Genomic DNA, 26,742 nt, shown 5'->3' on the forward strand with positions numbered 1-26,742 from the left:
ACTCTCACTAATATAAAAGGGTAAGAGCACCTGTGTTGAATATATTTTCCTGCAGGCCAGCAAGCTGGTAGAAAACCGGGAAAATATTCCAAAAGGAATAATACCTTTTCATCTTTGCTTTTATGCTCTACTTTTTTCTTTCTTTTAGTCTTGTTATTAGACTTTGACAGACACTTTTCCAGGATTTCCTGATTTAAAAAAAAAAAAAAATCCTCAATTACATGGCTTTTGAAATTAAAACTGCCTAAATGGGAAAAAACACTGTTTTTTAAATACTGAAATTGACTCATCACAACGTTCTGTCCAGAGATAACAAGTGGACTGACTAGTACTTCAGCTGTGAATTTATTTAAATGTAGACATACACATGCAGTATCAGGAAAGCAAAAACAGCATATGAAATAAACATAAGGCATCAGCTCTAAGCTCACTGTCAAGTGTATACCAAGGCTTCTAACCATAGAGTTCAGCTGAAGGTAACTATCTGTCAAATGTAATCTGTGCAAGTGAATATGCTTAAGCTGGTGCTATGAATCAACCAAAATTGCTTTGGTCTTATTGACATTCAATTGCAAGAAGTTGCAGCTCATCCAGTCCAATAGACATCTGACAACACGAAGAGTGCTTCAGTGACAGAAAGCTTTAAATATAGATGCAACTATCATCACAATACACATGGAACTAAACTTTATGATCCCTCATACCGTCTTCAGAAACTGGTCAGTAAGTCATCAGCTGGATGCCATAAGACCACATGGTCATCCTCTCTGCCTGTTGCCAATTTCTGTAGTTAACAAATCACTGACTTAAAAAAAAAGAACAAGAGGGACTATAGATTGACTGACAGAAAAAGACCGCTTGATCTTTCATCACTGTCCCATTAAATCTCTCTCTGAAATCCACTTTTGCCATTATCATCTTTGTTTGCCTTTTAAAAAAAAATGCCAGATCAAAATTTGTCCAAACTGTTTGCTTTAGTTAAGGGTCAGATCTTCAGCTACTATGAACTGCCTGCAGCTTCAGTAATGCCATTTTATACCTGCCAAGATTGAGACCTCAAATACATCAAATTTACCTTCTTCCTCATAGCTGCTCTTTACACCTTGAAGCACGATGTCTGATAATGTGTGTGAGATGTTGGGCAATAAAGCATCTTGCACACCAGGTCCCAAAAGATGACCCAATTTGTGTCCTAACTTTGCACAAAAGAAAGGAACACCACCTACAACCATCTGTGTGCCTGCTTGACCCTTCTCTCTGAGAACTCCTGCCATTTCAGTGGTAGATGCTCCGGTGCAGCACAGTGTCTTTTTCTGAAAATTTTCATATAGCCCCACTGCCTACATAAGCTGTTACATCAACCTACTTGTTTGCCCTCCCCAACTCCTGCTGCCTCATTCCTTCCCTCACCACACAGTGAATCAAACTCATCCCAGAGCCACAAACAGATAAAGGAACTTGGGGAAGAGGAAATATGTCGACTACATACAGCTTGCAAACATGTTTAAGGGGATGCTCAGTGTAAGCATTTTGGGGAGGAAAGGGGGAGAGAGACTCACACCCATGTTATGAGCACTCTGAACAGTTATGCCTGTGCTCTGAGAAATCCGGTGTACAAAAAACAGAGACTTGAGGAAGAAACCTCATCAGGGGACCACAGCGACAGAACTGTCTTAAAACAGAAGGGCTGAAGAGGATAAAGGGACAGTAGAAGAAATGGTAAAGAACAGCGAAGGGGAAGGAAAAAGCATAAGGTCGGGAGGGGCAAGTTGTCTCTTTGCCTTTCCTTCTTTTGCCTCAGGCCCATATCGGCCTTTCCTTTTCTTGACTTAACTGGGATGAATTTTAATTGCAGCCTCTCTACGTGGTTTATACACTATGTACTCTCTACTTGTGTGGAGTGGATTTCCCATTCATCACAGGATTGCAGGCAAAAATCCCGGGAGCATTTTGCTTTCCTTCAAAGTTAGCTTTGCTAAAATCAATAACTTTAGGGCTGCTTCCTCCATCTAGCACATACCCCCAGCCCACAACCATTTCAAATTTCATGATTTTATGATCATTTGATTTTGTTTCTTTTCTCCATATACAGATTTATATTTGCAATCTTTCCACTATAACAGGGACAATATTCTACAGTTTCAATAACAGTATAAAGGAAACAACCTTACAGCAACAGTGGAAACATGCTCCCATTTGTAGCTTTAACACAGTCAATATCCTAACTGATCTCTAACAATCTCTCTTCCTACTGCCTCCTCCTTGATACCCCAGTTTTGATTTTCTTAGGGACTTGTTTTATGTCTTAAATATTTTTATTGCTTGGACTTTTTTTCTGACCACCTGCAAGACTAGTGCAACAGCCGAGAATCACAAATACCTTACCTGGTATGCAAACCACTGAACTTAGTTTAAAAAGAAGGAAAAAAGAACACAGCGGGGGGAGCAGGGGTGTTTCCTACTGCAGATTGAGTATCATCCCTCAGCAATATTGTTACATCTCTTCCAGCTTTATATTAGCTCTCCCTTCACTAAAACTGTGTATCTTGGCATTTTAAATCCCCCTTCATTTTCTTGGTTGTCTCTCTTATTCCAATAATATCTTTCTTATCCTTGAAAACATGTCACTCCAATTCAGCAGTCTTATTACATATGCTCCTAGCATTTGTATAAAAGATATTTAGCTTTTCTCTTTGCCCTCCTTTACTTTTCTTTTTCACTATCTCCTACAATGTTAATCCCTTCTCAACGGGAAATGGTTTTCCTTCAATCCAAGTCTTTCTTTTTGTGCATAGATCCACTAGTTCTGCTTGAATTCCCACTAGAACAACATAAATTTAAAAAAAAAAAAAAGGAAAGAAAAAAAGGGGACGAAGGGGAATGGGAAGAAAAAGATGGAACCCTGGAGTGCTCCTGAAGCAATTAACTCTGTTCAAGATGAAGCCATGTATTTAATACAAATTTAACCCCAAACAGTGAAGTCAGAAAGCTACTGGAACGCAGACTGATTCATAAGGTCGTTTACAGGCTTAAAACAAACTAATAGCTGTTTCATGAATAAAGCCTTCAAGATGCAAAAACACAAGTAACAGCAAGCAGAAGGATCTGAAATAAGAATCCTGTATGTCATTAATTTTTTGGACAAGGGTAATTTTAGTACTGTGTTAAAAACTGAGTGATATAACCTACACTGTCAATTATCTGATAAACAAGGCTGAAGACAAAGACAGATCGATGCGTAAAACGACAGTTTTTTAAATGGTCTGGATTTTTAAAGAATTAGTATTTAAATTAGTAAACATTGCTTTAAAATAAAAAGTTGAATCAGACATTAGTGATCCTTCTGCCACAGAATATGCATTCCAATTCTAGATTGGCAATTTTCATTTAATCTTTTCTGGGTGAGTACTTAACTATTTTAATATAACTTCATAGTACTGAAATAGTGGTGAACTACAGATCTGCCACTTTCTACCTCAACCAGCACTGTACCAATGAAAAATATTTTTTATTGTCTGTGTCAGTAGAGCTCTATCAATCTATTAACTGATGCCTCAGAACAGAATAAAAATATCCAGGCAGGGGAGTGGCAGAGAGAACCCAAGAGCTGAAGACTGTAAATACGGATTCTGTTAAAAACTAAAGTAATTAACAAATAAGCTTTGCTTTAACTACTATTTTAACCATTGATCAATCTATTATTTTTACATGAAAAGGTTTAATGTGTGACTCTTGTGCTGCAAATGAGTTCCAAACAATAAAATATAATAAGAGGATCCTAGTCATCAAATCTGAAAATACATGAACAATTGCTTCCTTGCTGCATAATGACTCTATTTTCCCCAAGTCACAGAACAAATCAGATCCAAGATCCGATGATCACTATAGTAACATGAAAGAAGATAAGTATTAAGGATTCAACAAGCTGCTTTTTAGCAGCTACATAAAATAGACTTGCCAAAATTAATTGAAACAAAAGGTCTGAAAGTACATTTTAGATAATACCATAACAATGCACATTTTCCCTCTGCCCCCTCCACTTAAAATACAGCACAACCACTGATTCTGAATTTTCCTGAACTACTTGTAATCATGTAAATTAGGGATGAGATGTAGATGTCAAATGAAACGTCCCTTCTGAATAAAGTCTCTGTGCTTCGCTAGTCAAAGAATAAGCAGATACCCACACAAATGAAAGGAGCTGTTACTAATGTACAATTATTAACCCTGTATCACACTATCAACTGCAGATTAAATTCTAGTCTTTTGAATTGATTATATGTGAAGAATTTTGCATCACTTTGCACCGCTCAGTACTGGGATTTGTAAGTCACTCCCAAATTTAATGCAAGAATACATTGGTTCTACAACAGCTGAACAGCTCTGCTGGGACTAGAAGGTTGAAAATCCATTCCTCTGTCTCTTTTTGTGATGATTTACATAAGAAGAAAGCAATTATTCTAGCGCTCTGAATGCCTCATCGCTAAAGTTCCACATACCCAGTTAAGAGATTTTTGCAAATAAAGTCTCATCTTTTCTTTCAAGGCTTAGTTTTCCTTCATGGTCAAGGATTCACAAAATTCTGCCTTTGATTCCTTTCATGTTCCTCCCAACAACCTTACTTCAGGCTGTTCCCTCCTCCTCTGTGCCTTGCTTTCCTCCTTCCACCACAAAGTCCTTTAGAAACGGTCATTCAACTATTCCTTTGTACTGTAACTCTCCTACGCTCTTTTTGACGACAATACACTACAAGCTTCAACTTTCATTTTTCAATAGTAACTGCTTTTCTCCGGAGCTATTAAGCATCTTACCAGCAAAGTTTTGCAGTAGATCCAAACTGTGCTGTTAACTGAACATAGACCAAATCTGACTTAGGAGGACTCTGTTTTGGTAGCTAATTGTTGATAGCTTATTTTTGGAAAAAGCTAAAAAAGTCTATGCAACAGCTCCCTTAACCACATTTTGTTGGAGATAGGCCAGGAGAGGACTAGGGGAGGCTGCTCAGAAAATTCACAGTGGTTTCCTGTGCACTTTAGTATACAGGTCGTGAGTCAAAGCACAGAAAGGCCAGGGAGATTACCGATCAACAGCAAAGATGAGGATGCCAACAAACACAATTTAAGGAAAAGGATAAAAGCCCTTCAAATATAATAAAATGCACTTAGAAGTCCAGCAGAAGAGTGGTAATCCAGTTTACTGAGCTGTTACATACATAATTACCTGTCTTACAGACAAGAGGTACAGGCATAAGGCACAAGTAAGTAGTAACTTGAAAAGACGGAATATCTAAAATCAAGACTCAAGCAGGCCAACTAGAGAAGCTCAGACAAATTACTTTTTCTGTTGACCAGTCCTGACTCCAAGAACCACAATAGTCCCACGGGACATAGTCATCAAGCTAGAAAGAGAAAGGCACATATCTCTGAGTACTGAGGATAAATCTTCAGGGTAAGAATTTCAGTGGAAAGAAACAGAAGCTTGCAGTTCTGAAGTGTCAGATTAAGAGCAATATTGATCATTTAATCTGTGCTGCCACTGACTATCACATGCTGATTTGCCTATGGATGCAACAACAATGAACCTCACAAGATATATAGGCGATCTACAATCACAGTCAATAGCAATGGTACACCTAAATACCATGAGGTATAAGGAGGGAAGAGAGGTTCAAGAGAAAAATACTTTGGCTTTAATTCAGGAGGCAAAAGATCAAAGCCAATGCCATTCTTTGAAATGCTGCCAGTATCACTAAAGGTCAGACAAGCAAGGTTGCATGATTCTCCACATAAGCGAGCAAACAGTGCACGGAAAAAAAGATTTAGGTCAATTCAGAACTGAGACACTTCTCTGGAATAGATAGAATAAAATAAGGGTAAGGTTCTCCTACACCCAAATAGGGCCAGTTTACTTGTTTATCAAAATAAGAAAGAAACTAATCAAGTTTAGAGTAAAAAAAAAAAAAACCAACCAAAATATCTAAAAAAACCCAGTCCTAACTAAGAATGCATGTAGACTGGGGCAAAATATGCCTGTCTTTCAAATCTAAAGCCTAAAATGTTTGAACCTGAATGTTAGGAATTACATGGATCATATCACTGAAAAAGTGTTGCTATACTTTTAAGAAAGTTCAAATTTTGATAAAGTAAATGAGCTAGAGTATTAAAACACACTACAGAAGCTGGTATTCCAGCCCATTTTTTAAAATAAAAAAGAAAAAGCAGCACCTTCAGATTCCATGGGAGATCAGAAAAGCAGCAGAAACAGAAAATACAATTTTCAATTAGCTCTGCACAGATCAAAGAACAATGCAGAAATTAAAATTATAGACATGGTGCATGACCAGGTCTTGGAGTAATTGTTCTGATAATTCATCAAATCAAGTCTATACAGGGTGAATTGGTTGCAAAAGCACATGGATAAATATCGTATACTGGAAAAGGCAATGTGGCTTTTGTGGAAGGAAATCAAGATCCAACTTTGAGTACTTTGAAGTAGTAAGATGCATGTGGATAATGAAGAACTGACCAATGTAACAATGATTTTCCAGAAAAGTTTCAAACTCGGTAGAGATTAAATGGCCACATTTCACACTGACAAAAGTTTATCAGTAGGTAACTCCAACAATCTCTGCTATTTAACATTTTGTATAGGCTTGAAAACAGTGGTTAGTGAGGCAAAAAAAGATGTAGTTAATACATCCAAGAGAGTAAAAGTCAAAGCTTATTTCAAAGTTACAAAAGGATCTCAAAATTTTTAAGGAACAGGCAATAAAGCAGCAAACTAAGTGTGTTAATCACAAGGTAGTAGACATGAGAAGAAAATTCTTAGCTATGTAAACATAACATTAAGTTCTGAAGCGTAACTGCTCAGAAAAAGCAACCTTGGAGTTACTGTAGATAGTCTTCTACTAATGAGCAAAATACTCAATAGCAAAGAGGAAATACATTCCTTATTGGGAAAGAAATTAAAAACAAAATCACAAAACTGCATGACAGCATTATTGAGCTGAGGTATTGCAATGAGATACATGGACAGGAAGAGTTCTTCCCCCTCTTCCATCCCAGAACTTACTACTTTCCAGCCAAGCTGGTAAGTGCTAGGAAATATTCTTTGCTTCCATGAGAAAATGATACATGAAGACTTACCAGAAGATTCCTCCTGTGAACTGCCACCAGCACAAATGGACTTTGCATTGAACAGGATCTACAGATGTTATTTATGTCACCTTCCATTTGCTGCATGCACAGGTGATAACACAAACTATACATGAGACAGCTCACACATAAATAATGGAGGTTTCATAGAGTTCAATCTGAAAGTTTCATCTTCCGTTTCTTGATCAGACTTCTGACTTAAGTCTCTGTCTTTAAGCTACAGACACCTGAACCAAATATAGTAAGTATGTTTTTTTTAAATAACCAGGAAAAGAGGAAGCTGCTCTATTTGGTTGTACTCTTGAAGTTTGTAGACTTTTACCAAAAAAGTTTCAAGTATCTGTGAAAACATCTCCTTAGCAACTTGCATTGCAAAGAGAAGGACAATGGTTCAATACCTGTGATCCATCTTTACCAGCAAAGTTGTTCAAACCAGCTGCCAGTTTTCTGCTCACACACTGTTCATGCCAAGAACTACCTGCTGGAAGACCTTGTGCTCACATTGCAAATGGTGTGCTCTAAATGGTGATACTCCAGTGTACAGTTCCAAGATTCATCTCTCCAGAAAGGAATCAAACTCAAGCATATCAGTAGTGCTCTCCAGTTAACACTCCAAGTAGACAGAGGGCAAGCCTGTGTCAAAAAGAACCCTTCCCATACACAAAACTGATAATGTAGATGTACCCTGTGAGTGTCATCTTAATGTTTTACACCAACAGCCATATCAAGTACACACAGCTACTTCCAATCTCTCAAAGTTTTCTCCCTACACAACTCAAGGGCACACAAACGTACAAACAGAAGAGCAGTCATACAGCTGCAAAGTGCACCTAAAGTTACACCAAGCAATACATATCTGGGAACTCACTTATAAGTAGTGTACATAAACATGTATTTAAGAGATTAGTTCAGAATCAAGGGCTATCTAGTTTAAACCATTTTTTTTTGCCTATGTTTCTCCCAGTAAGACTCCATATCAGAAAATCAGTTTCAGCATCTGAAAATAGTTGATTCCAATGACCACAGTTTAATTCTCAGGATGTTGTTAAACAGCACACACCCCTTAGTTTCCTAATTCCAGCAATGCAATTTTTATTATTATTCTTAATATTGAATTTGAACACTTGAATATCTTTTTTCTTTACTTTTCAAAACATTCTCTTCTAAGAAGTGGGCAAACTACTTCCGTATGGTATGATATACCTTTCAGATTCATACACCACCACAATATTAACAATTTTCTTCCAACAAAAAATATGCTTACAAATGATATTTTATGTACTATAACTACACATGACAGAAATAGATGTATTACATATTACAATAGCCACTAGAAGTTTAATTTACAGCTATTAATTATCCTAAAAAAATATGGTATGCTTAGGAAGAAGACTGAAAGTTATTTTCTAATTTACTCTCCCCACAATTCTAGAGTAGCATAGATCATTACTCAACTCTACTCATTCTTTATCTAAAAAATAAAATTAAATAAAAAAGCAAAAATGCACGAGATGCCAAAAATACAACCATAAGAATTGCAGGATGTTTAAAGATTTTAGACTGGGGGGGTGGGGGGGGAAGGCAAATCATTCTTAAAATAGTGCTTCCATTAGTAAAATTACAATTTAATTGGCTACCACATACTTTTATATAAGGAAAAAACTGCTTGTAAAACAGATTGAAACCTTACGGATTTCAAACCTCATCTGAAACTCTCCAGAAAAGTCAGACATAGTTTCTACAAACCATTCAATACTACCTCCTCCCAGCATTGGCCATACAAAGGCCTAATTCCCATTTCCTACTGTATATAATATAGAGCCTGGGCAGACTTTAGTGGGATTTGCATTTGCAACTGAAAAAACATTTGCAATTTCCAGAAGCGTAGTCAAGATAGTATTAACAAAACCTTTATTTTTGTCATTCTCTGAAATTAAAATCTTGGCCCAGCTGAAGTTCCTTGTCTTGTCTCCCCAGGCAGCTGTTAGACTGTAAGTCTACATCTGCAAATATGCAAGAACTTGCCTGAACTCACATTCGGGCAAGGAAGGAACTAGTTTAAGAGACAGTATAAGTGAAGAGAAGATAGAGGCATCTAGGAAATATCTCAGTTTCTGAAGGGTTGAAGTTACAACAACAAAGAGCTTTCCAATGAACACAGTCAACATCCTAGGACCAAGAGAAGTGGCAAGCACCATAGTAGGACTTCTGGATGCAGCACAGCAAGTTACTAATATCAAAGAACCCCAAGGCTGCAAGTTCAGCAGCAGTATCTGAATGGCCTGCAAGCATAGCAGATTAAATGATGAACCATTTGCCAAGAGAGCAATGCTCATTGTTTCTACAAACAGTAGAATACTCAAATACATTATACAGACTGTAACGTGGTTTATTTCTGCTGTCTGTTTGGAGCATAGTGCCAACCATGTGGAAAGACTGCACCCTCCTAAATATTTTCAACAAACCATTATGATTAACAGACAAGAAGCTCTAATATGTAGAATTGATGCAAACTCTCCCCCACTTTCTTGGTACTGACAAGCTACTCCTAATAGGTAGTAAGTTATGACTTCAAACTGGACATCAAAGTGATTTGTTAAATTAAAATGCTTCTTTGCTTTCTCCTGTCCTTACTAAACTTAGGGAATATACAGTTTAAAACACCTCATATTTAGTAATACATACACAGAGAGTGTATAGAGTAAATGTTTTCCTCCTTGCTTTTAAGTCTCAGGTCCTTTGCTTTCAATACAAATTTTAAAGTATTCAAAAACTTATGCAGAAAATGAAAGGATTTCACAAATTGGAAAGGACAAGTTTTCTCTTGATAGTCAAACAGTTATGATGTAAAGCGGTCTCATTAAATCATAAGTACTTTAACCTTTTCTTGAAAGAACTAGAAGATTTAAAGATTTATAAAGAAATTTGGCCTAAACTAGGAAATGACTCATATTTGACATGTATTGAAATGATAATGCTGATTTCAATAGGCACTCTAAGAGCATTTTCATCCCAGGAGAGTAATTCAGTCATGGTTACCTCTTTGCATTTAGATTTTAAACTTACTTTCTAAAGCTTTTAATGTGCTATAGTCTGCCAAAACATGGCAGAGTTACATAGATATGATCAGGCAAAATAAAGGCTAGTAAAAAGATTATTTTTATAATTGCAGACACTAAATATGAAACAAATATATCGATCTGACATGTTCTCAAAGAAATTCCTGTTTCAGCAGCCTTGGCTGTATCTGAAAATTCATGTTTAAATTCCACTCTTCTTAATTGGTTAAATAAATCCTGAACTTTCAAAGGGAAAGTGAGAGACACTTAACAGTGAATCTGAAAAAGAAAATACATAATGGAGCTGCTGTTACTAAGTGGCACAAATCTGATATTGGTGTCACTATGTAGAGATAATGATGTACACAATTGGCCTTAATTACGCATTGCTATGCCTTAAACTTTTTTATTTCTTTAAAAGTCAATTTTTTTAAACACCAGTTTTCCTGGGGTTTCACTTCAGTGCATATCAGACTCTTAAGGCTACATATCCCTTATTCCACTGTGTACCTTCAATCAGAGTTTTTGATAACATATACCTAAAAAGATACAGTGATAAATATCATTAAATCAAGATCAAACACAGGAAGGACTCTAAAACTTTCAGAAGTCTGAAGGACTTGATCCTCACCAATTGAAATCAACTAGAATAGTGGTAGTAATTTCAAGAAAACAGGATCCACAATTTACAGCCTTAAAAAACCAAAACTATTAGAAAAAAAAAAAGTTCCTTTACAAATCATAAGCAGTGGAAAATAAAGGCAGAAATCATTAGAGAAAAATAAGTCATATTAATTGTAGAGCAGAAAAAAAGCTCTCAAAATACACTTTTGTTGCAAATTCACTTCAACTTCCCAGAACTTTCCAAGGATGACTTTTCTCAAATGTTCTAAAGAGCAAAGAAATGGATAGGCAATGGCTCTGTCAGCAATATATCACATATTAAGAAAGGTGTAGAAACTATTGAAAAGTATGAAGTTACTCTTAGACTGATACCATCCAGTCTCAAGTAGCTTTTTCAGCAGTCCATTCCAAGACTATTAGTGAGTCATGCCCAACATCCTGCTGGCAGTGATTCTTACAGCAATATTGCAGGAAAACGGGAAGAAAAAAGGAAAAGAAAAAAATCCCACAGCCCACCTACATAACAACTGATAACAACTGATTGATATGAATTCCCATTGTTTCCTGTTGAATGCACTATACCACATTACCCTTTTTCTGAAAGTTATAGAATTCATATTAAAACAAAACAAAAACCCCAAATATTTTCTTATCTCCACTATTCTGATGGTTTTTCAGAAACACTGCTGCAATAGAACAGACTGTTTCCAAATTAAACCGTCTTTTTCTGCCTGGTGTTTACGCTCTGACAGATTTAGAGATGAAAACGGTATAGAATTACAGAATGGTTTAGGTTGGAAGGGACCTTAAAGATCATCTAATTCCAATCCTCCTGCCATGGACAAGGACATCTTCCACTAGATCAGGTTGCCCAAAGCCTCATCCAACCTGGCCTTGAACACTCGCAGGGATGAGGCATCCACAACTTCTCTGGGCAACCTGTTCCACTGCCTCACCACCCTCAGAGTGAAGAATTTCTTCCTTTGAAATCTACCTTCTTTCAGTTTAAAGCCATTACCCTTTGTCCTATCACTACATGCTCTTGCAAAAAGTCCCTCTCCAGCTTTAGGCCCCTTTTAAGTACTGGAAGGCTGCTCTAAGGTCTCTGCAGAGCCTTCTCTTCTCCAGGCTGAACAGCCCCAGCTCTCTCAGCCTGTCTTCATAGCAGAGGGGCTCCAGTTCTCTGATCATCTTTGTGGCCCTCCTCTGGACCCGCTCCAAGAGCTCCATGTCTTCCTTATGTTTGGGGCCCTAGAGCTGAATGCAGTACTGCAGGTGGGGTACTCTACAAGAGCAGAGCAGAGGGGCAAAATCACCTCCCTCAACCTGCTGGCCACGTTTCTTCTGATGCAGCCCAAGATATAGCTGGCTTTCCAGGCTGCAAGCACACATTGCTGATTCTTGTTGAGCTTCTCATCAGTCAACATCCTCAAGTCCTTCTCCTCAGGGCTGCTCTCAATCAATTCTCCACCCAGCCGGTATTTAGGCTTGGGATCACCCTGACCCATGTGCAGGACCTTACACTTGGCCTTGTTGAACTTCATGAGGTTTGCACAGGCTCAACTCTCAAGCCAATTAAGGTGTCTCTGGATGGTATTCCTTCCCTCCAGCATGTCCACAACACCACACAGCTTAGTGTCATCAGTAAACTTGCTGAGGATGCACTCAATTTCACTGTCCATGTCGCCAACAAAGACGTTAAACAGCACTGGCCTCAATACCAATCCCTGAGGATCACCACTCGTCACTGGTCTCCACTTGGATATCGAGCCGTTGACCACAGCTCTTTGAGTGCAACCATCCAACCAATGATTTCCTACTCTTCACTATAGTTAATTCCCAAAAGAAGGTTCTCCAAATAATTTTCTGTAAGGCCTGCATAGAGCCTTTCATTGTCCTCATAAGCTTTGTAGCTCTGTTCTGAATTATATTGCTTAAACACAAATGATGGAAATCGTACAAATTTTGCATCGCCAGAGTCTGGAGCAGCAGCAACGATGCTTCTCTCTCACTACTGGGAATGCCTCTCCTGATATGTTCCCCAACATATGCCTTTTCTGTAGCCACATCATGTCAGTAACTCATCAGCACTACCTGGGACTACTGGCTCAGCAATTTCCTAATGATTTCAAGTTCATTACTTTGCATTTTGCAATACCAAATTTTATTTTGTGTCAGTTATCATAGTCCTTTTGGCCATGTCATTCTTCCTGTATGAAATCTTATTATTTCTCTTCCTGATGATGCCTTTCTACACTACCTTACCAGCTAATATTATCAGTACACTCTTAGTATTTCTGCCAAGATCATTAATGAAAATATAACACAAGGATGGTCCAAAGACTAGTTCTCAAGGAATTCAATTGCTTTCTTATGTCCCTCCTCCCTCACCCCCAGGATTACAAGCAAGTTCCTTTGAGTAGTATCTATTGCCAACCCTCCCCATGAGCATTCCCTTTGACCCTACAACTTCTCATGGGTTGTCACATCAGTGCTAAACTGAACTCCAGATAGAGGAAATCTGACACATTTACTTTGCCTGAAAATCAGTTTTCTCATCAAAAAAAGCTAAGAGGTTAGACAGTGATGAGCTATCTTTAGTAAATCCACGCTGCATTTTATCCCCGTTTTCATTTAGCTCCACATCTTTATCTATTTCCTTCAAAGATCTTTTCTAAATCCTCATATGCCACTGTGTCAAGACAAATAGGTCTGCATTGCCAAGATCCTTTTTCCTTCCTCTTTGTATAGGCTTTGGCTGGGATGGTGTTAACTTTCCTCACAGCACCCTGTATAGTGCTGTGTTCTGAATTTGTGGCTAAAAAAGCATTGATAACACACTAATATTTTGGCTATTGCTCAAGAGCGCTTGAACAGTGTTAAGCCCTTCTCTTTTCCCACTCTGCGCCGCCATCTCACCTCAGTAGTGAACTAGGATTGGGCCAAGAAGTTGAGAGGGAACACAGCCAGGTCAGTTGATCCAAAGTGACCGAAGAAATATTCCATACTGTATAACCTCACGCTTAGCAATGAAAATTTGGGTAGAAGGAGGATGTTGGGGACACAGGGGTTTACTTCCAAGGTGGCTGCTGCTTGGAGACTGGCTGGGCAGTAGGCTGCTTGTGGGAGGGGGAGAACGATTGCCTTTGTATCATTTGTTCCCCTCCCATCCTCCTTTCCTTCAGCTGTTAAACTGTCTTTGTTTTGACCCATCTATTTTCTCATTTTTGCTATTGCTATTCTCTCCCCTGTTCCACTGTCAGGAATGAGGGGGCCTAGGTGCTTGGCTACTGACCAGCATCAATGCATGACACTTTTCTTCCTAAATGTAAGCATTACAACTCCACCTCTAACTTGGTAGATTTGCATAAAACATCTCTTTAAAAAAGGATTCTATGTACCAGTTCTTTCAGAATTTTTGGACAAAGACCATCTGATTGCATCAGCATGTACACAATAAGTTTGCAAATTCATGTTTCTACCTCTTGATAATCACTTCTGGTTCCATACACTCATTTCTGTTACCCATCTTGTATTTGCTCTGTGACTGTTAGATATCCTTATTGAAAACAGAAGCAAAGTATTTATTTAGTTAATAAATCGTCAATTTAGTTACTAAAATCATCCTTAATCTCAAGCATCCTTTAACTGTACACAGGTCTTGCCTTCTTATACAAAAAAAAAAAAATCTTAAGAACTTTTTACCATTTAACAGTCATTGCAAAGTCTAATTCATCTTGGCATTTTTAGTTTTATTTCTATTTCTACCTAGAATTCTCTGTGAATTGAGTAGCCTGATCTAGTTGAGAGGCGTCCCTGTCCATGACAGGGAGGTTGGATGAGATGATCTCTAAGGTCCCTTCCAGCCTATGCCATTCTATGATTCTATGATTTGCTTCCCCATTCCCCAGTGCTTGTAGACTCTGCCATCTCTAACTGCAAAGATCCTTATTCACTCAGATAAGACTGAGCACTACATCTCCAATTTGTCCTTTGTTAAGGGCAAAGATTCCTCTTAATTCTATTACTTTTATTTCTTAATACCTTCCAGGCCATGTTTCCATTCAATCTCTGGGCTCCGCGGTTCACCTCATTTTATTAAATTAGTCCGATTTATCTGTTCTTTTTGAAACGCAGAAGTGTACCTACAGAATCAAAGAACTGTTTATTCTTCTATTTCATCAGAATCTAGTTATGAATACTCAACATTATTTTTGACACTCACATCTCTAATAATGCCCTCGTCATTTAACAAAGCTGGTATCCAGACTTTCTGCTTCTGTGACTAGTTGATGAAGAAGCCTCTCATGCAGAACATACAGAACTGTTTGGGCCCTGTTCTTGTTTGTAGAACTTGAATTTCCAAGCTATGAACTGGAGAATAAGTCTCTGCAATGACATGGTTCTTAGTAGTTCTCTTTAATGAATTACACTTCTAAATCCAAACCCAAAGATTTAAATTCCTAGATTATCACAGTAGAATTCATTTACTAGCCGTCTCTTACCCTAGAACTATTTTATTCCAAAGAAATTATTTTCAATCTGTGCTGTCTTTTCTTCTTTCCTTCCCTCTTATCATTTAATTACTATTTGGTGTTATTCCACCATTTAGCTTTCATTTTTATCATTCCTGAATAGGCATATGATCCTGTACCTGAATTCCAAACATATTTGTCATCCTACCACATTTCTGCTCTCTCTAAACTCGGTTTTCACATCTGCAACCAGTACTTCACGCTCCTCTGTCATGGTGTCTGTTGCCTAGCATTTATGCACAAATATTTCTGTTTTTCCTACTGACCACAACAACTCCCCTGTTTGCAGGCTCCCACGCTCCTACTGCCTGCTTGGCTTTTGAGATCTTCAGCTCAAATCAGTCTCATGTTAGGCATACCTGTGTTCAGAGATAGACTTGGACCCTAGCTCCTTGGCAGAGCGGTCTCTCTCATGGTCAGCCACATCACCCACATCACTCACATATTCTTCACAAACTACAACCAATCAGCTAAAAAACACACACAAAAACATCACCAAGCTGTCTTGAACACTTATCAAACCCAAATCCCACAGTCTCCCAACTCCGTATGCACCGCCTTGTGCCTTAATCCCCGATTCTTTGGTTGCAGCCAGCAGGTGTGCCAGCCAGCCCACCCCTGTCCTTCACCCATGCACTGTCACAAACAGGATGCATAAATTCAGTGGAAGTCAACCAACAAGTATCGCTTTTTTCTAGGGGGCAGGACCCTTCAGACATCCCTATTTGCTAACCACACTAGTTAAGTGCTAGCATTCAGAAAAAAAAACACTTGTCCTGAATCAGACTCACCTCAAATTAGACATATCTGTAATTCGGTCTGCAGTCACTGAGCAACAAGACATCATGTGAAAAAGTTCTTCCTCCCTGTCTACCAGTCAAACATGCAATACTGCACATGGCTTTGAATAATACCTTGCAATATGCTGTGGAGAATATCCTGTTAAGTTTATATACAACACAATGTACAAGGTAACTACTTTGACCCACTGTTGTCACCTGTGTTTCCTACACAGACCTAAACCACCACAGAATTTAAGATAAAAGCTACACTGTTAAAAAGTTTTGTAGTCTGAGGAAAAACAAGGACCAAATATGCTTCATCTACCAGAAAAGTCACACATTTTGAAGGCCAGGGATATTCACAGCAGCATTTAATGCTTCTAACTTAAATTTCTGGGAAACCAAACCAATAGGTTAGATGCCCATACCTCTGTCAAAGTCAGAAGAGCTGTTACCATGTACATCTTCATTTACCACCAGTATCTAAACTATATTACCTAAAAATAGTGAAAGTATATACTTTTTTAAAAAAGAATCTGAATAGTTTGTGCCTACTATGCTTTCATGCATAGAGAATGTAATTTCTTTATGTAAAATTTTGTTTAGCATAGCAGCATCGGATCCCAACTCTTTCCATCTTAAATTCACAGATGAGATTTTTTAGGGGTCCTACAACTCCAAATATGGCAATGCGGCTATTAGCTCCTTTTTTTTAATATAACAACAAAAAATATAACAACAATGTAGAAAAGTGTAATGTGCACAAAAATATCTACTGCACATTTTCAACTGTATTATCTGGAACAGTACCTAGTTGCCCCATAAAAGAACATTCATAAATATTATTTTCTTTTAGTCCAAAAAACATACCAAGCAAGCTGTCAAATCTGAACAGATTGATTTATTTATTTATAAATAAATATATATTTATACATCAGGACACATTACTCAGCTCCGGGTAGATCCCCAATAACAAGAACAAACAACGTTCCAAATTCTGCAAAGTACCTAAAACAGTGCTGAACCGACTGTTAGTTTAGTTAAACCTAACAGCTTGTGGCTAAACGTCACAGCCACATATATGACATTTCACATTCAATAAAAATTTCCTTTTCGTTTCTGTAGAAGGAGGTCATACAGCAACTACACTGACTACACCATACCTACTTCACAACCAGCATGGCTGTAGGATGACTGCAAACTTCCCTAATTTACTAGCCATGAAGTTCAGTCCTAGGTCTTGTCTTTGCTAGAAAATGAAGGTTATGCCTACAACGGCGGCACAGAACTGAGATCGCTGATCCTTCACAGGTATTAGAGGCAGTTTCACCTCACGATGGCATGGAAGACTACCTGGTCAGACTGACTTGGAAAAGCCAGAAGTAGTAGTAGGCCATTATTGCACTCAGCCCCCTCTGCTGCCTCTACCCCAGGTATCTCACCCACAGAAGGGGGTCTCCTCCACACTGCAGTGCCCATACCTACCACATGGCCATCGTCCAGGCAGAAGGCTGGTTAGTCAGCGAAGTCAAAAGTCACACTTGCGGTAGGACCGGGTGATCTGTACTTTTAGATGTAAACTCCAGGCTCTCCCACTGCTTAATCTAAAATTACTGATGTCTATAAAACTACATAGTGCTTTATCTTCACAAGTCTTTTTCATCATCTTAAGGAAACACATTCAAATATATATCAGTGTGATATATAAATATATATCATCATCAAATACTGTTGTCTGAAGACACAGGCACTTCTCTACGAATGTTACTTTTGCATATTTTTGTGTGATCTCTCTCATATTCTCATTTTCCATTTATTTCCCCACCTATAGAAAAAAATGCTTTTGGACAGCTGCTAAAAGAAAAAAAAACACACCCACAAAACAAACTTTTCCTAAATATCTAGTGCTACATCGATCATACTGCAGCCACTATCATCCTTAATGGGAAGCTGAATCCTATAACACCACAAATCACAGAATGTAAGGTTCTACCTCGAGCTCAGAAACTTAGAAAAGGTATTAAGCCTGCAGTCTCTTTAAAGGTCTAGAAGTTACACTTCTTTACTCCTGCTATGCATCGAACAACTTTACCCAAAGAAAAAAAGGACCAAATTCTACAGAGTGCTTGAGGGTTCTTTGTAATACAATGTAAGATACGTGCGTGCATTTAAATCCAGCCCTTTCACTCTTCCCTTTGCTATCCCAGGCTTTAGCAGTTTCTGAGGCTAGTACAAAATGTGGCTGACAGCAGCAGCAGTAATATAGCACCCTTGGAGTATTTCAAGTGTAAAGTTCATTAGTTCTACCTTAAGGTCACTCTTTTAATCCAACAGCCAAAATCTTATTCGCACTACCATGCTGTTATCCTGGAAAAAAGAAAACTGCAAAAAAATCAAGACGTCAGCTTAGATACCTCTTATAAGTGACAAGATCAACACTAAAAATCTAAATCACAGTCAATACCTTTTAGCAAGTTTCAAGAAAGCAGCAAAACTATTCTTGATTGTGCTGTAAACCAAATGAAATTTAATAGAACGGATAAAGGAAATGAAGGAAGGAAAAGATAAACATTTCAATACCTGATAATTGTGTTTTATAATTATTAGTTGAACTTGGCTTACAAATAGAATTTACTAGAGCGCCTGTTGGGAATTACAAGACATGCAAATAACTGAATTTTAATTTCTTCTGTGTTTGTTTACTGATTTTTGTACATACAGTTTAAATTTTAACAAACTCAATTTTGCTTTATCCTCAGTGGATATTTGTACACTTATTAAAAAGTTATGTCAACATAGACTTTTAGAACACAAGGATTGTGTTTTAACAATTCTGTATCATATTTTTAAAATAAGTGGTAATAGCTCTGTAACTTAGTAGTTTGACTGATCCTGCACGAGCTCATGCACACTGTAAGCAGTTTTTAAAATTAAATGTGACACAACTCTGTAGGATAAGTACATTAGCATGTATAGATGAAGATGACATTCTCTTTTAGGAAATAACCTCAGAGACCCAAGACTTATTGGTAACCTTAGAATTAAGTGGCTGTTCTTTACCCCAAACACTCATGTTCTTAAGGGTAAGAATTTTCAGTCTTGTTTGTTCAGAAGAGCATTTCTTTCCAGTGCAAAACTAACAATCTCCTCAAAACGAGCTCCCAAATTAAGATCCTTACCTGCAAGACTCAAGAGCTATCATTTACATCCCCCAATTTACCCTTTTATTTATACAGTTACATCATTCTCACACAAATGTTGTATTTCAACAAATATTAAATGGTTTTTATTTTACTCACCTGCACACTAAGATGAATCCATTTCTTCACAAGAATTCTCCCCAGTGTCATTACTTTTATTGGTGGCTGCAAACCATTTACTGTGCGATAATAAAACATGGTCTCTTTCTCAGAGATTGTGAGTTTGAACACAGTCTGCCCATCAATAGCCTTTTCTATCACACACCTTTGGAAATAACCAAGAAAAACAACATAAGGTCAGAGGCACACACATATACACATTCTTGCCAAGGTGCTATCCTGTAAAGTGATGCTAACCAGAACACATTAAAATAAACGTTAAAATTACAGCTCTCGAGAAGATGCTCAGTGACAGTGAAAGTCACAGGATGTACTAAGTGTAAAAGAACTTTAACAACGATATTTTCTGTCTTAACATGTAAGATTTTTTTTTTTTTTTAATTTAGTGCATGCAACCCCAGTTCACTTGGGCATGTGAGAGGGGTCCACTTGGCTCCTCTCTTCAGGGCTCTATGACAGAAACCACAGTGGCTGGCCAGCACCACGCAGGTCTCTGCTGCACTTTTCATACAAAGCTGTGCAACATGGTACGTCCTGGGGAGGCACTTATATTTTTCTGATCCTAACAAGGAAAACATAATATAACCACAAAAAGTAGTACAAATGACAAGTTCTGGAAATAAGTCTTCCACGTTTTCTACCAAATCTGATCAGGTAAGGTAGCAACAAGAAGCAGCAAGCTTCCCCTACACTCTCCCTTTGACAGAGCCTTGCTTTAAGATAAGAGAACCAGAGCAAGGCAAGAAAACTCTCCAGCCAGTCATTAGGGTTTTTTCCCCCCAAAGATTTCACATTAATATCAAATGCAGCACTGACATAACAAAGTACAAAGAATACCATCCGTAGCAACCCACATTCCACATCTAGTTGCTGAAATATTTTTGCCAATCCAATCACCATGATGTCAAGGGTCCTGAGAAAGCATAGGCTATATATGCTTGTGAAAGAGCTGTGTATTTTATTAAAGTAATCATCAGTACAACAAAAATTAGGAAGTTCTGCATTCTCGTTTCAGCTGCTTGAGAAATCCAGTCCCCAATCTACTGACCCATTAAAAGCCAAATACTTTAAGTTACACAGGACTAAATTAGTGCACTAAGTCATAAAAGAGAAGCATATAAAGTTTGTATGAGACCAGGATTTACTTAGACATATTTCAGAAAAAAAAAAATCAAAACAACAAAATCAAACCACTTATCTACCAATAAGCATCTTCACCTACAATGCATTTATTAAAGAAAAGTATCACAAAGGCTGTTCTTTGGTACTGCCATTATCTACTAATTCACTTTTAAATCCAAGAGAAAAATTAATTCATTTTAACTGTTACCATTTTGGCCTGCTGGAACGATTTCAATAAAACAACTTGCAAAACGCAGACTTCTGTTTTCCAAACCTTACTAAAAAAAAATGTTTCTTAATATATTGTCGACCAATCTTTTCAATATTTTGCTTGCTTGTAAACATGCTAGTTTTGCTAGATAATAAACGTGAGGGGAGGCTCAGTATAAGTAGCAAAATATTTAGGAACTGGATTTACCCAGTTCCTGGATAAACAATAATTGGATAATCCAGTTTTTTGTTTATTTTAGTTATCTAAAACAAACATCCCCACATTGTTTTTATCCCCAAAGGTGTCATGACTTTAAGAAGGGAAGCGACCTTGATGTACATCACTTTGAAAACTGGAAAGAATAAAAGAGAATTATGACCCCCTATCAAAAGAGAAAAATAAAGAGGCAGAAAACAGGGGTGGGGGAGAGAGGGGAAAAAAAAAAAATAAAAACCTCAAACTAGTGCTAACACAGGTGAAATAGGCATAAGCATCACTTTTGACTCTGAACACAGTTTTCTATTCCAGCCATGACTGCAGAGAGAAATCACTGTTCTTTGTGATGTTTCCAACTTCCAGTAACCTGTGGTCAGAGTCAATTAACAGAGTCAATTCTTGACTAGATAATTCTCTATAGTGAGGTTGGAGGGAGAAAATACAAACACCACAAATCTGCTTGGTCAGCATTCAAAGAGGAAAATATTCTAGAGAACCTAACGCGGCTGCACTGGTGGTCCCCACACATTAACTGGAGCACTTGCAAATGGGAACATCTGCACAAGTTCAAAATCAGACATACGGTATCTCAAGGCAACTCCTCCTCTCGGTCTAATTCCTAAAGAAAAACATCTGAATGGATATAAAGTAATGGGATATGATTTTAGTCCTTTAGAAAAATAAAGTTATAAAAATACCTCTGCTGCCCACTTCACAATCAGGCCATTCCCCTGATCCTTTTGTATGTAAAAGATCCCAGCTAATTTCTCTCCCACTGCCAATGTCTTCTGGTCATCTAGCTTCCAGTTAGCCCAGTTCACGCTAAATTGATATGAACTGCCTGTAATGATTACTCATATATGCTAATCTTCTGCTCATATTCTTATCCTATTCCATTGCGAAGGGTTACCATCATATACCATTTCCTATATTGTGCTAAGGCTTTCTGAAAGCATTTATATTAACTGATGAGTACATCCAGTAAGAGAGGAGGCACTGGGAATGAACAAATTTCAGGGACAAGAGCTCTTCTCACTTACTGCACTTACTACCTAAAGGGAAAGTAAATCTAAAGACTGGAGTACAGATGTCAGTGTTTTCTCACTATTCTCTTGCTTTTCTTCAAGATTTCCAATATGCAGTGACTTAAAAGCACAGCTGCAAATATCTATACCATACATCTTGTAAGAACACTAGGGCTTCAAACAAATCCATAACATGACCTGACTTTCCTCTCTCTTTGTACGAAAGTGTATTCTTTTCCAGATTCACGTAAGAAAACTTGCCATATGAAATTGATGAAGAATGTTCTTGGTGTCTTTGATTATCTACATTATTTTCTCCCCCAGAATGTCAACAATCTTTAAAAGGCCATCAGACTTTGGATCTCTCACTTCAGCCAGCACAGTAACTCCTAGCAGAAAAATCCTGCTATTCTCTTACGTGAGCACATGCCTAACAGAAAAATGTTACAATCCTTACATGGATGCAATGGGATACTATACAGCAACACTTCTGCTACCTGCTCTCTAGCAGCCAGACCATATAACATTCAGCACAAAGAAATACATTAGTATTGCATGTCCAAAACCCATGGGCCTGCCATACTCGATTTAAGAGTACTTTGCCAATAAAAAAAAAAAACTGTTAAACTTTCAATTATTCTACGGTAAAACAAGCAGTTGGTTTTGGCTCATCTTCCTAGTGTTTTGGTGGCCACACAGACTTTGTTAGAATGAGTCCCAGTTCCATGAAGTTCCTCTGCTGTGAAAACGGGGTTTAAAAGGTCTCACAAATGACATCTAACAGGGACAATTACCCATCAGGGACTGCAAAATGTAGGACATCTGGTAAGTCAAACTCCTTCTGTCAACCTGAAGGATGCACTAAACCAACACAATAAAAGGAAAAACATCTTAGTTTGCTGTTAAAGTATTTCTCTTTTGTAGGATGCCTTCTGAGTCAAGCTTCGGTGGCTATTTGTGGGCAATTACTGTTTCACAACAACTGGAGCTCTGTATTCCTTTTATGAAGAAAGGAAAACTAACACACTTCTTCCTGTGAACAGTGAAAAAGAGTCTAGACAGCGGCATATCATCCTGTCCACTGGAATAACTGTTGTTCAATTTTCAGGACTGGGCTCTACCATTGTCATTTCTACATGTTGAATAGTAGCAGTCTCACAAGGCTGAAGAATGAAGTGATCTATTACAAAAAATTGAATAAAAACATTTAGATTTTAACGTGATCTATAAAACTCACTGAACAGGAATATGTACATTGTGTAGTTATTAACACAGTAGCAATTGGAGGCTAATGTTCTACACTAGTCCATGGATAATCAGGCATCAGTAGAGTCTGGTTTCTGCACAGCACTTAATCATTTGAAACTAAGGATATACATTTCATTGTTTTAGGCTCCATGCAAGCAAAAGCCTACCCCATTGACAAAAGAGTTTCACGGACCTCTCTCAACACACCACTGCAACAGCTTGCTCGGAAATCAGCAGGACATTTCTGCTTCGAGTTAGGCATGTGCTCTGCTGAACAAGACTGATACGCCCCCGCATGTGTGTGGACATGAACTCACGGCACAGCGCAACCCCAGGAATGGACTCTCTGGAATCCAAGATTCAAACGTTATAGAGAAAATGCTGTTTATAAAAGACACTAGGCCAAAGCTCCAGAGACACATTTACACATACCTGCAGCTGAGCTGATTGAACCTAAGCTCAAACTAAAGTCACTTTTGCTCTGCAGATCTCATTTATTTCCCCTCTATAACCACGATTTCCATAGCTATGTTGATTTTTTAAAGGCAATTATCCCTGCATAAAGTAGACTATGATTTTCCATCATTATAATTTTAGATGTTTCTATTGTTTCCGATCATTTTCACGCCCCTAGACAACTTATTTCACAGCAGCATGAAAAATAAGTATCAAGAATGCTAGAACAGAGCAGATCATGATTTTCCTTCTAATAATAAGTCACAAGCACAAGTACAAAAACATTTGTGACATACGCTCTGAAGGAATGCACTATACTTTTTGGGTGCTTCACTTTAAAGAAGATCTGAACAGCCAGGGTAAGAGAGTAGGAGGCTCTGCATTTTGTGATAGATGAAGGGAAGAAGGAAACTTTTTTGCAGGATTTGTGATGCATTTTCAAAAGGCAAGTTTTCCATTATAGTAAGGTCCAGTCAAGCTGAAGAGCCACTTGTAACAGCAATATTTGCTGAAAATGTGACACGTAGGCAAATAAGAGAAGCCGCGTGCTTAGCTATGTCTATTTTGTGAACACCTAGTGAAGTTTCACTAGTAGTTTGAACTTTTGTCGAAGTATCAACATGATCTCTCATTCAATCAGCACGATCTCCCAGAAAAACTATGACCACTCTTCTATAGCTCTGAAATATGGATTTTGGAAGATCTGGGGTTTTTCCATGTTTGTTTTTAAGGAGTAAACTTGTGTTGGGGGATTCCTAAAATTTTAGATCGTTTTTTCCCCATCATGAAAGCAGCAATAGCACAAACCCCTGACATGCTTTTCTAGCAGCTTTTAGAAGCAGCGTGAAATAGAAATACAAATTTAGATATTTTTTAAGAACAGACATGCACGTTACGCATGAATAGTTCCCATTGAAAGCAATTGCACTATCATCTGAGTCAACGTCACTGAAACTGAAACTACTTGTCTTGACATTTGCAAAGACCCCAACCTAAATACAGCTTTAAAACGTCACGGTTTCTCACTGTACCTTTTTAAAATTTTAAATAGCTTGCTAATAATGACTGCAACTACAACGATCAATTTTTTTAAGAGCACCAGGAAAGTAAACACCTTCAATACTACTTACATTACACCTTCTTGCTCAGGTTTCAACCATAGAGTTAACGTAAATGAAGCTGCAAGCCTCAGAGAACGGGGAGTAGAGAAGCAATCCTTGTGATTATGAAAAATAAAACTGGAAGCGTTGCTGAAGGACCCCGGATGCAAGTCCCTTTTGTCCTCTGTGACACAGGTACCAAGGCCTTCTGAAAGAAGCAGTCTGTAGGAAGAAGGCGACGACCTGTACGGACATTCCTGAACACAAAACCTCTGGGTGCAGGACATAATGCTTTCAACAGCTACTGAGCTATGACAGAAAGTACTTCGGTCTGGCAGCCCACAAGTGGCTTGAGTTGGCACGATTGACACATTCTTGAAAGCTCCCACATTTTCAAGCCTAGGGAAATGTCCCTGAGAGCTGACCAACACAAAGGAGTCATAATAAGTTAAGATTAATGTTTCAATAGCATGAAACAAGAAACGACACCTCAAGGAAAGAGCCCAGCAATTCATGTTTACAAAAAAGCTCCTCCTGATTAAAGCATCCGTAAATAAATAATGATGTCCATGTCAGCAGCAATATCCTCAGGTGGTACGCTCTAAGAGTTTATGCAGTGTTTCATCTCCAAAACACCCACGCAAGGACTCAGTCGCAGGGGACATCTATGTCTTCTGGCCAGCGAAACGCACGTGGGTGACAGCCGGTACCTGCAAACCACAGGAAACAGACACAGTCCGTGGGACGAACGTGCCCTTTTGCACCAACAGAGGTGACGATGCCCCGCTAGGGATTTTAAGGGTTGGAATGCTCCTTCCGAATTTCCGCCAGCAGGCCCACCTGCACCTTGGCTGGCTGCGGCCACGGCGCCTCTCCAAGCGCGGGCAACGGGACTGGGCCACGCTCACGGCCGAGCGGAGTTTATCCCAGATAAACGTGCCACGCCGCGCCAGGCCGACGCTCGGCGTTACGTTTCAAGGTAACGACTTAGGGAACAAGGCAGCGAACCAGCGCATGCAACTCCAGCGCCCCGACGCCTTTCCTGAGGGTTTCAAACCAGCTCGTTGACTCTCACGTCTGCGACCCCCCCCCCCCCGGCCCTTGCCTCAGCTTCACACCGCTACCTGGGAGCCGCTCGGCACCGTCCCCCCTCACCGCTCCAGAGGGATACCCCCCGCCTCCGCTCCCGAGGCGCGCTGGGTGCCACGGAGCGGGAAGGGCGGTCGGAGCCGCCAGCGACTTATTCACCGTCCCCGCGAGCGGGCGGCCCGCTCCATGCCTTACCCCGCTGCCCACCTCACGCCGCTCGGCAAAAGCTGATTAAAACCACGTTCCCCATCTGTCCCGTGTGGCTCTTTCTACGAGCGACCCGCCCGCGCTGGGGCCCACCGGCAGGCCGGGTAGGTGCAGGCGGCGAACCGCGGGATGGCGGCCGATAAATAAGTTGATTTACCGTTATTTACTCCGCCCGGGAGCGGAGCGGAGGGAGGACAGCAGAGCGGAGCGGCGCGGCGCCCGGCGGCTCCCCGCGGCTACGCCGCCCGCGGTCGCCCGGCAACGCCGCGGCCTCCTCCCCGCCCCCGCGGCCCGGGCCCGCCGCGAGCCCGCCGGCCCCCGCCCGCCGCGTTTTAAAGCGGCAGCAGCAGCAGCAGCAGACGGCGGCGGCGACCCGGGGCGCTCGGCTCCTTCCTCCCTGCACCCCGGCTTAGCTTTACGCGCAGCCACCGCTCCCGCGGGACGAGAAGGGCGGCCCGCGGGACGCCATCTCGCTGCCGCTCGGGTGCGCGGTGTGAAGTATTTACCGCAGCCCCGGCTCTCCTCGGGCCGCGGCCCCTTCGCGGCTGAACGCCGGCAGGGTCAGGCCGCCTGCCTGGGGGGTGCGAGGGCTTC

At 39.5% G+C, this 26,742-nt stretch overlaps 1 protein-coding gene across 1 annotated transcript in view; it reads right to left on the bottom strand.

Annotated features, from left to right (window-relative positions):
• Positions 1 to 25,367, bottom strand: part of USH2A (usherin) — a 397,560-nt gene extending 372,193 nt beyond the window's left edge. Inside the window, exons 1-2 of the mRNA XM_086629442.1 lie at positions 24,883 to 25,367; positions 19,454 to 19,619 (exon numbers count right to left, since the gene is read on the bottom strand). Coding sequence (XP_086485568.1) covers positions 19,454 to 19,619; positions 24,883 to 25,367 — 651 coding nt within the window. The remainder of the gene's footprint in view (positions 1 to 19,453; positions 19,620 to 24,882) is intronic.
• Between the last annotated feature and the right edge of the window lie 1,375 nt (positions 25,368 to 26,742).

Source organism: Tauraco erythrolophus, chromosome 2, assembly GCF_009769465.1.
Source record: "Tauraco erythrolophus isolate bTauEry1 chromosome 2, bTauEry1.pri, whole genome shotgun sequence".
Classification (NCBI taxonomy): domain Eukaryota; kingdom Metazoa; phylum Chordata; class Aves; order Musophagiformes; family Musophagidae; genus Tauraco; species Tauraco erythrolophus.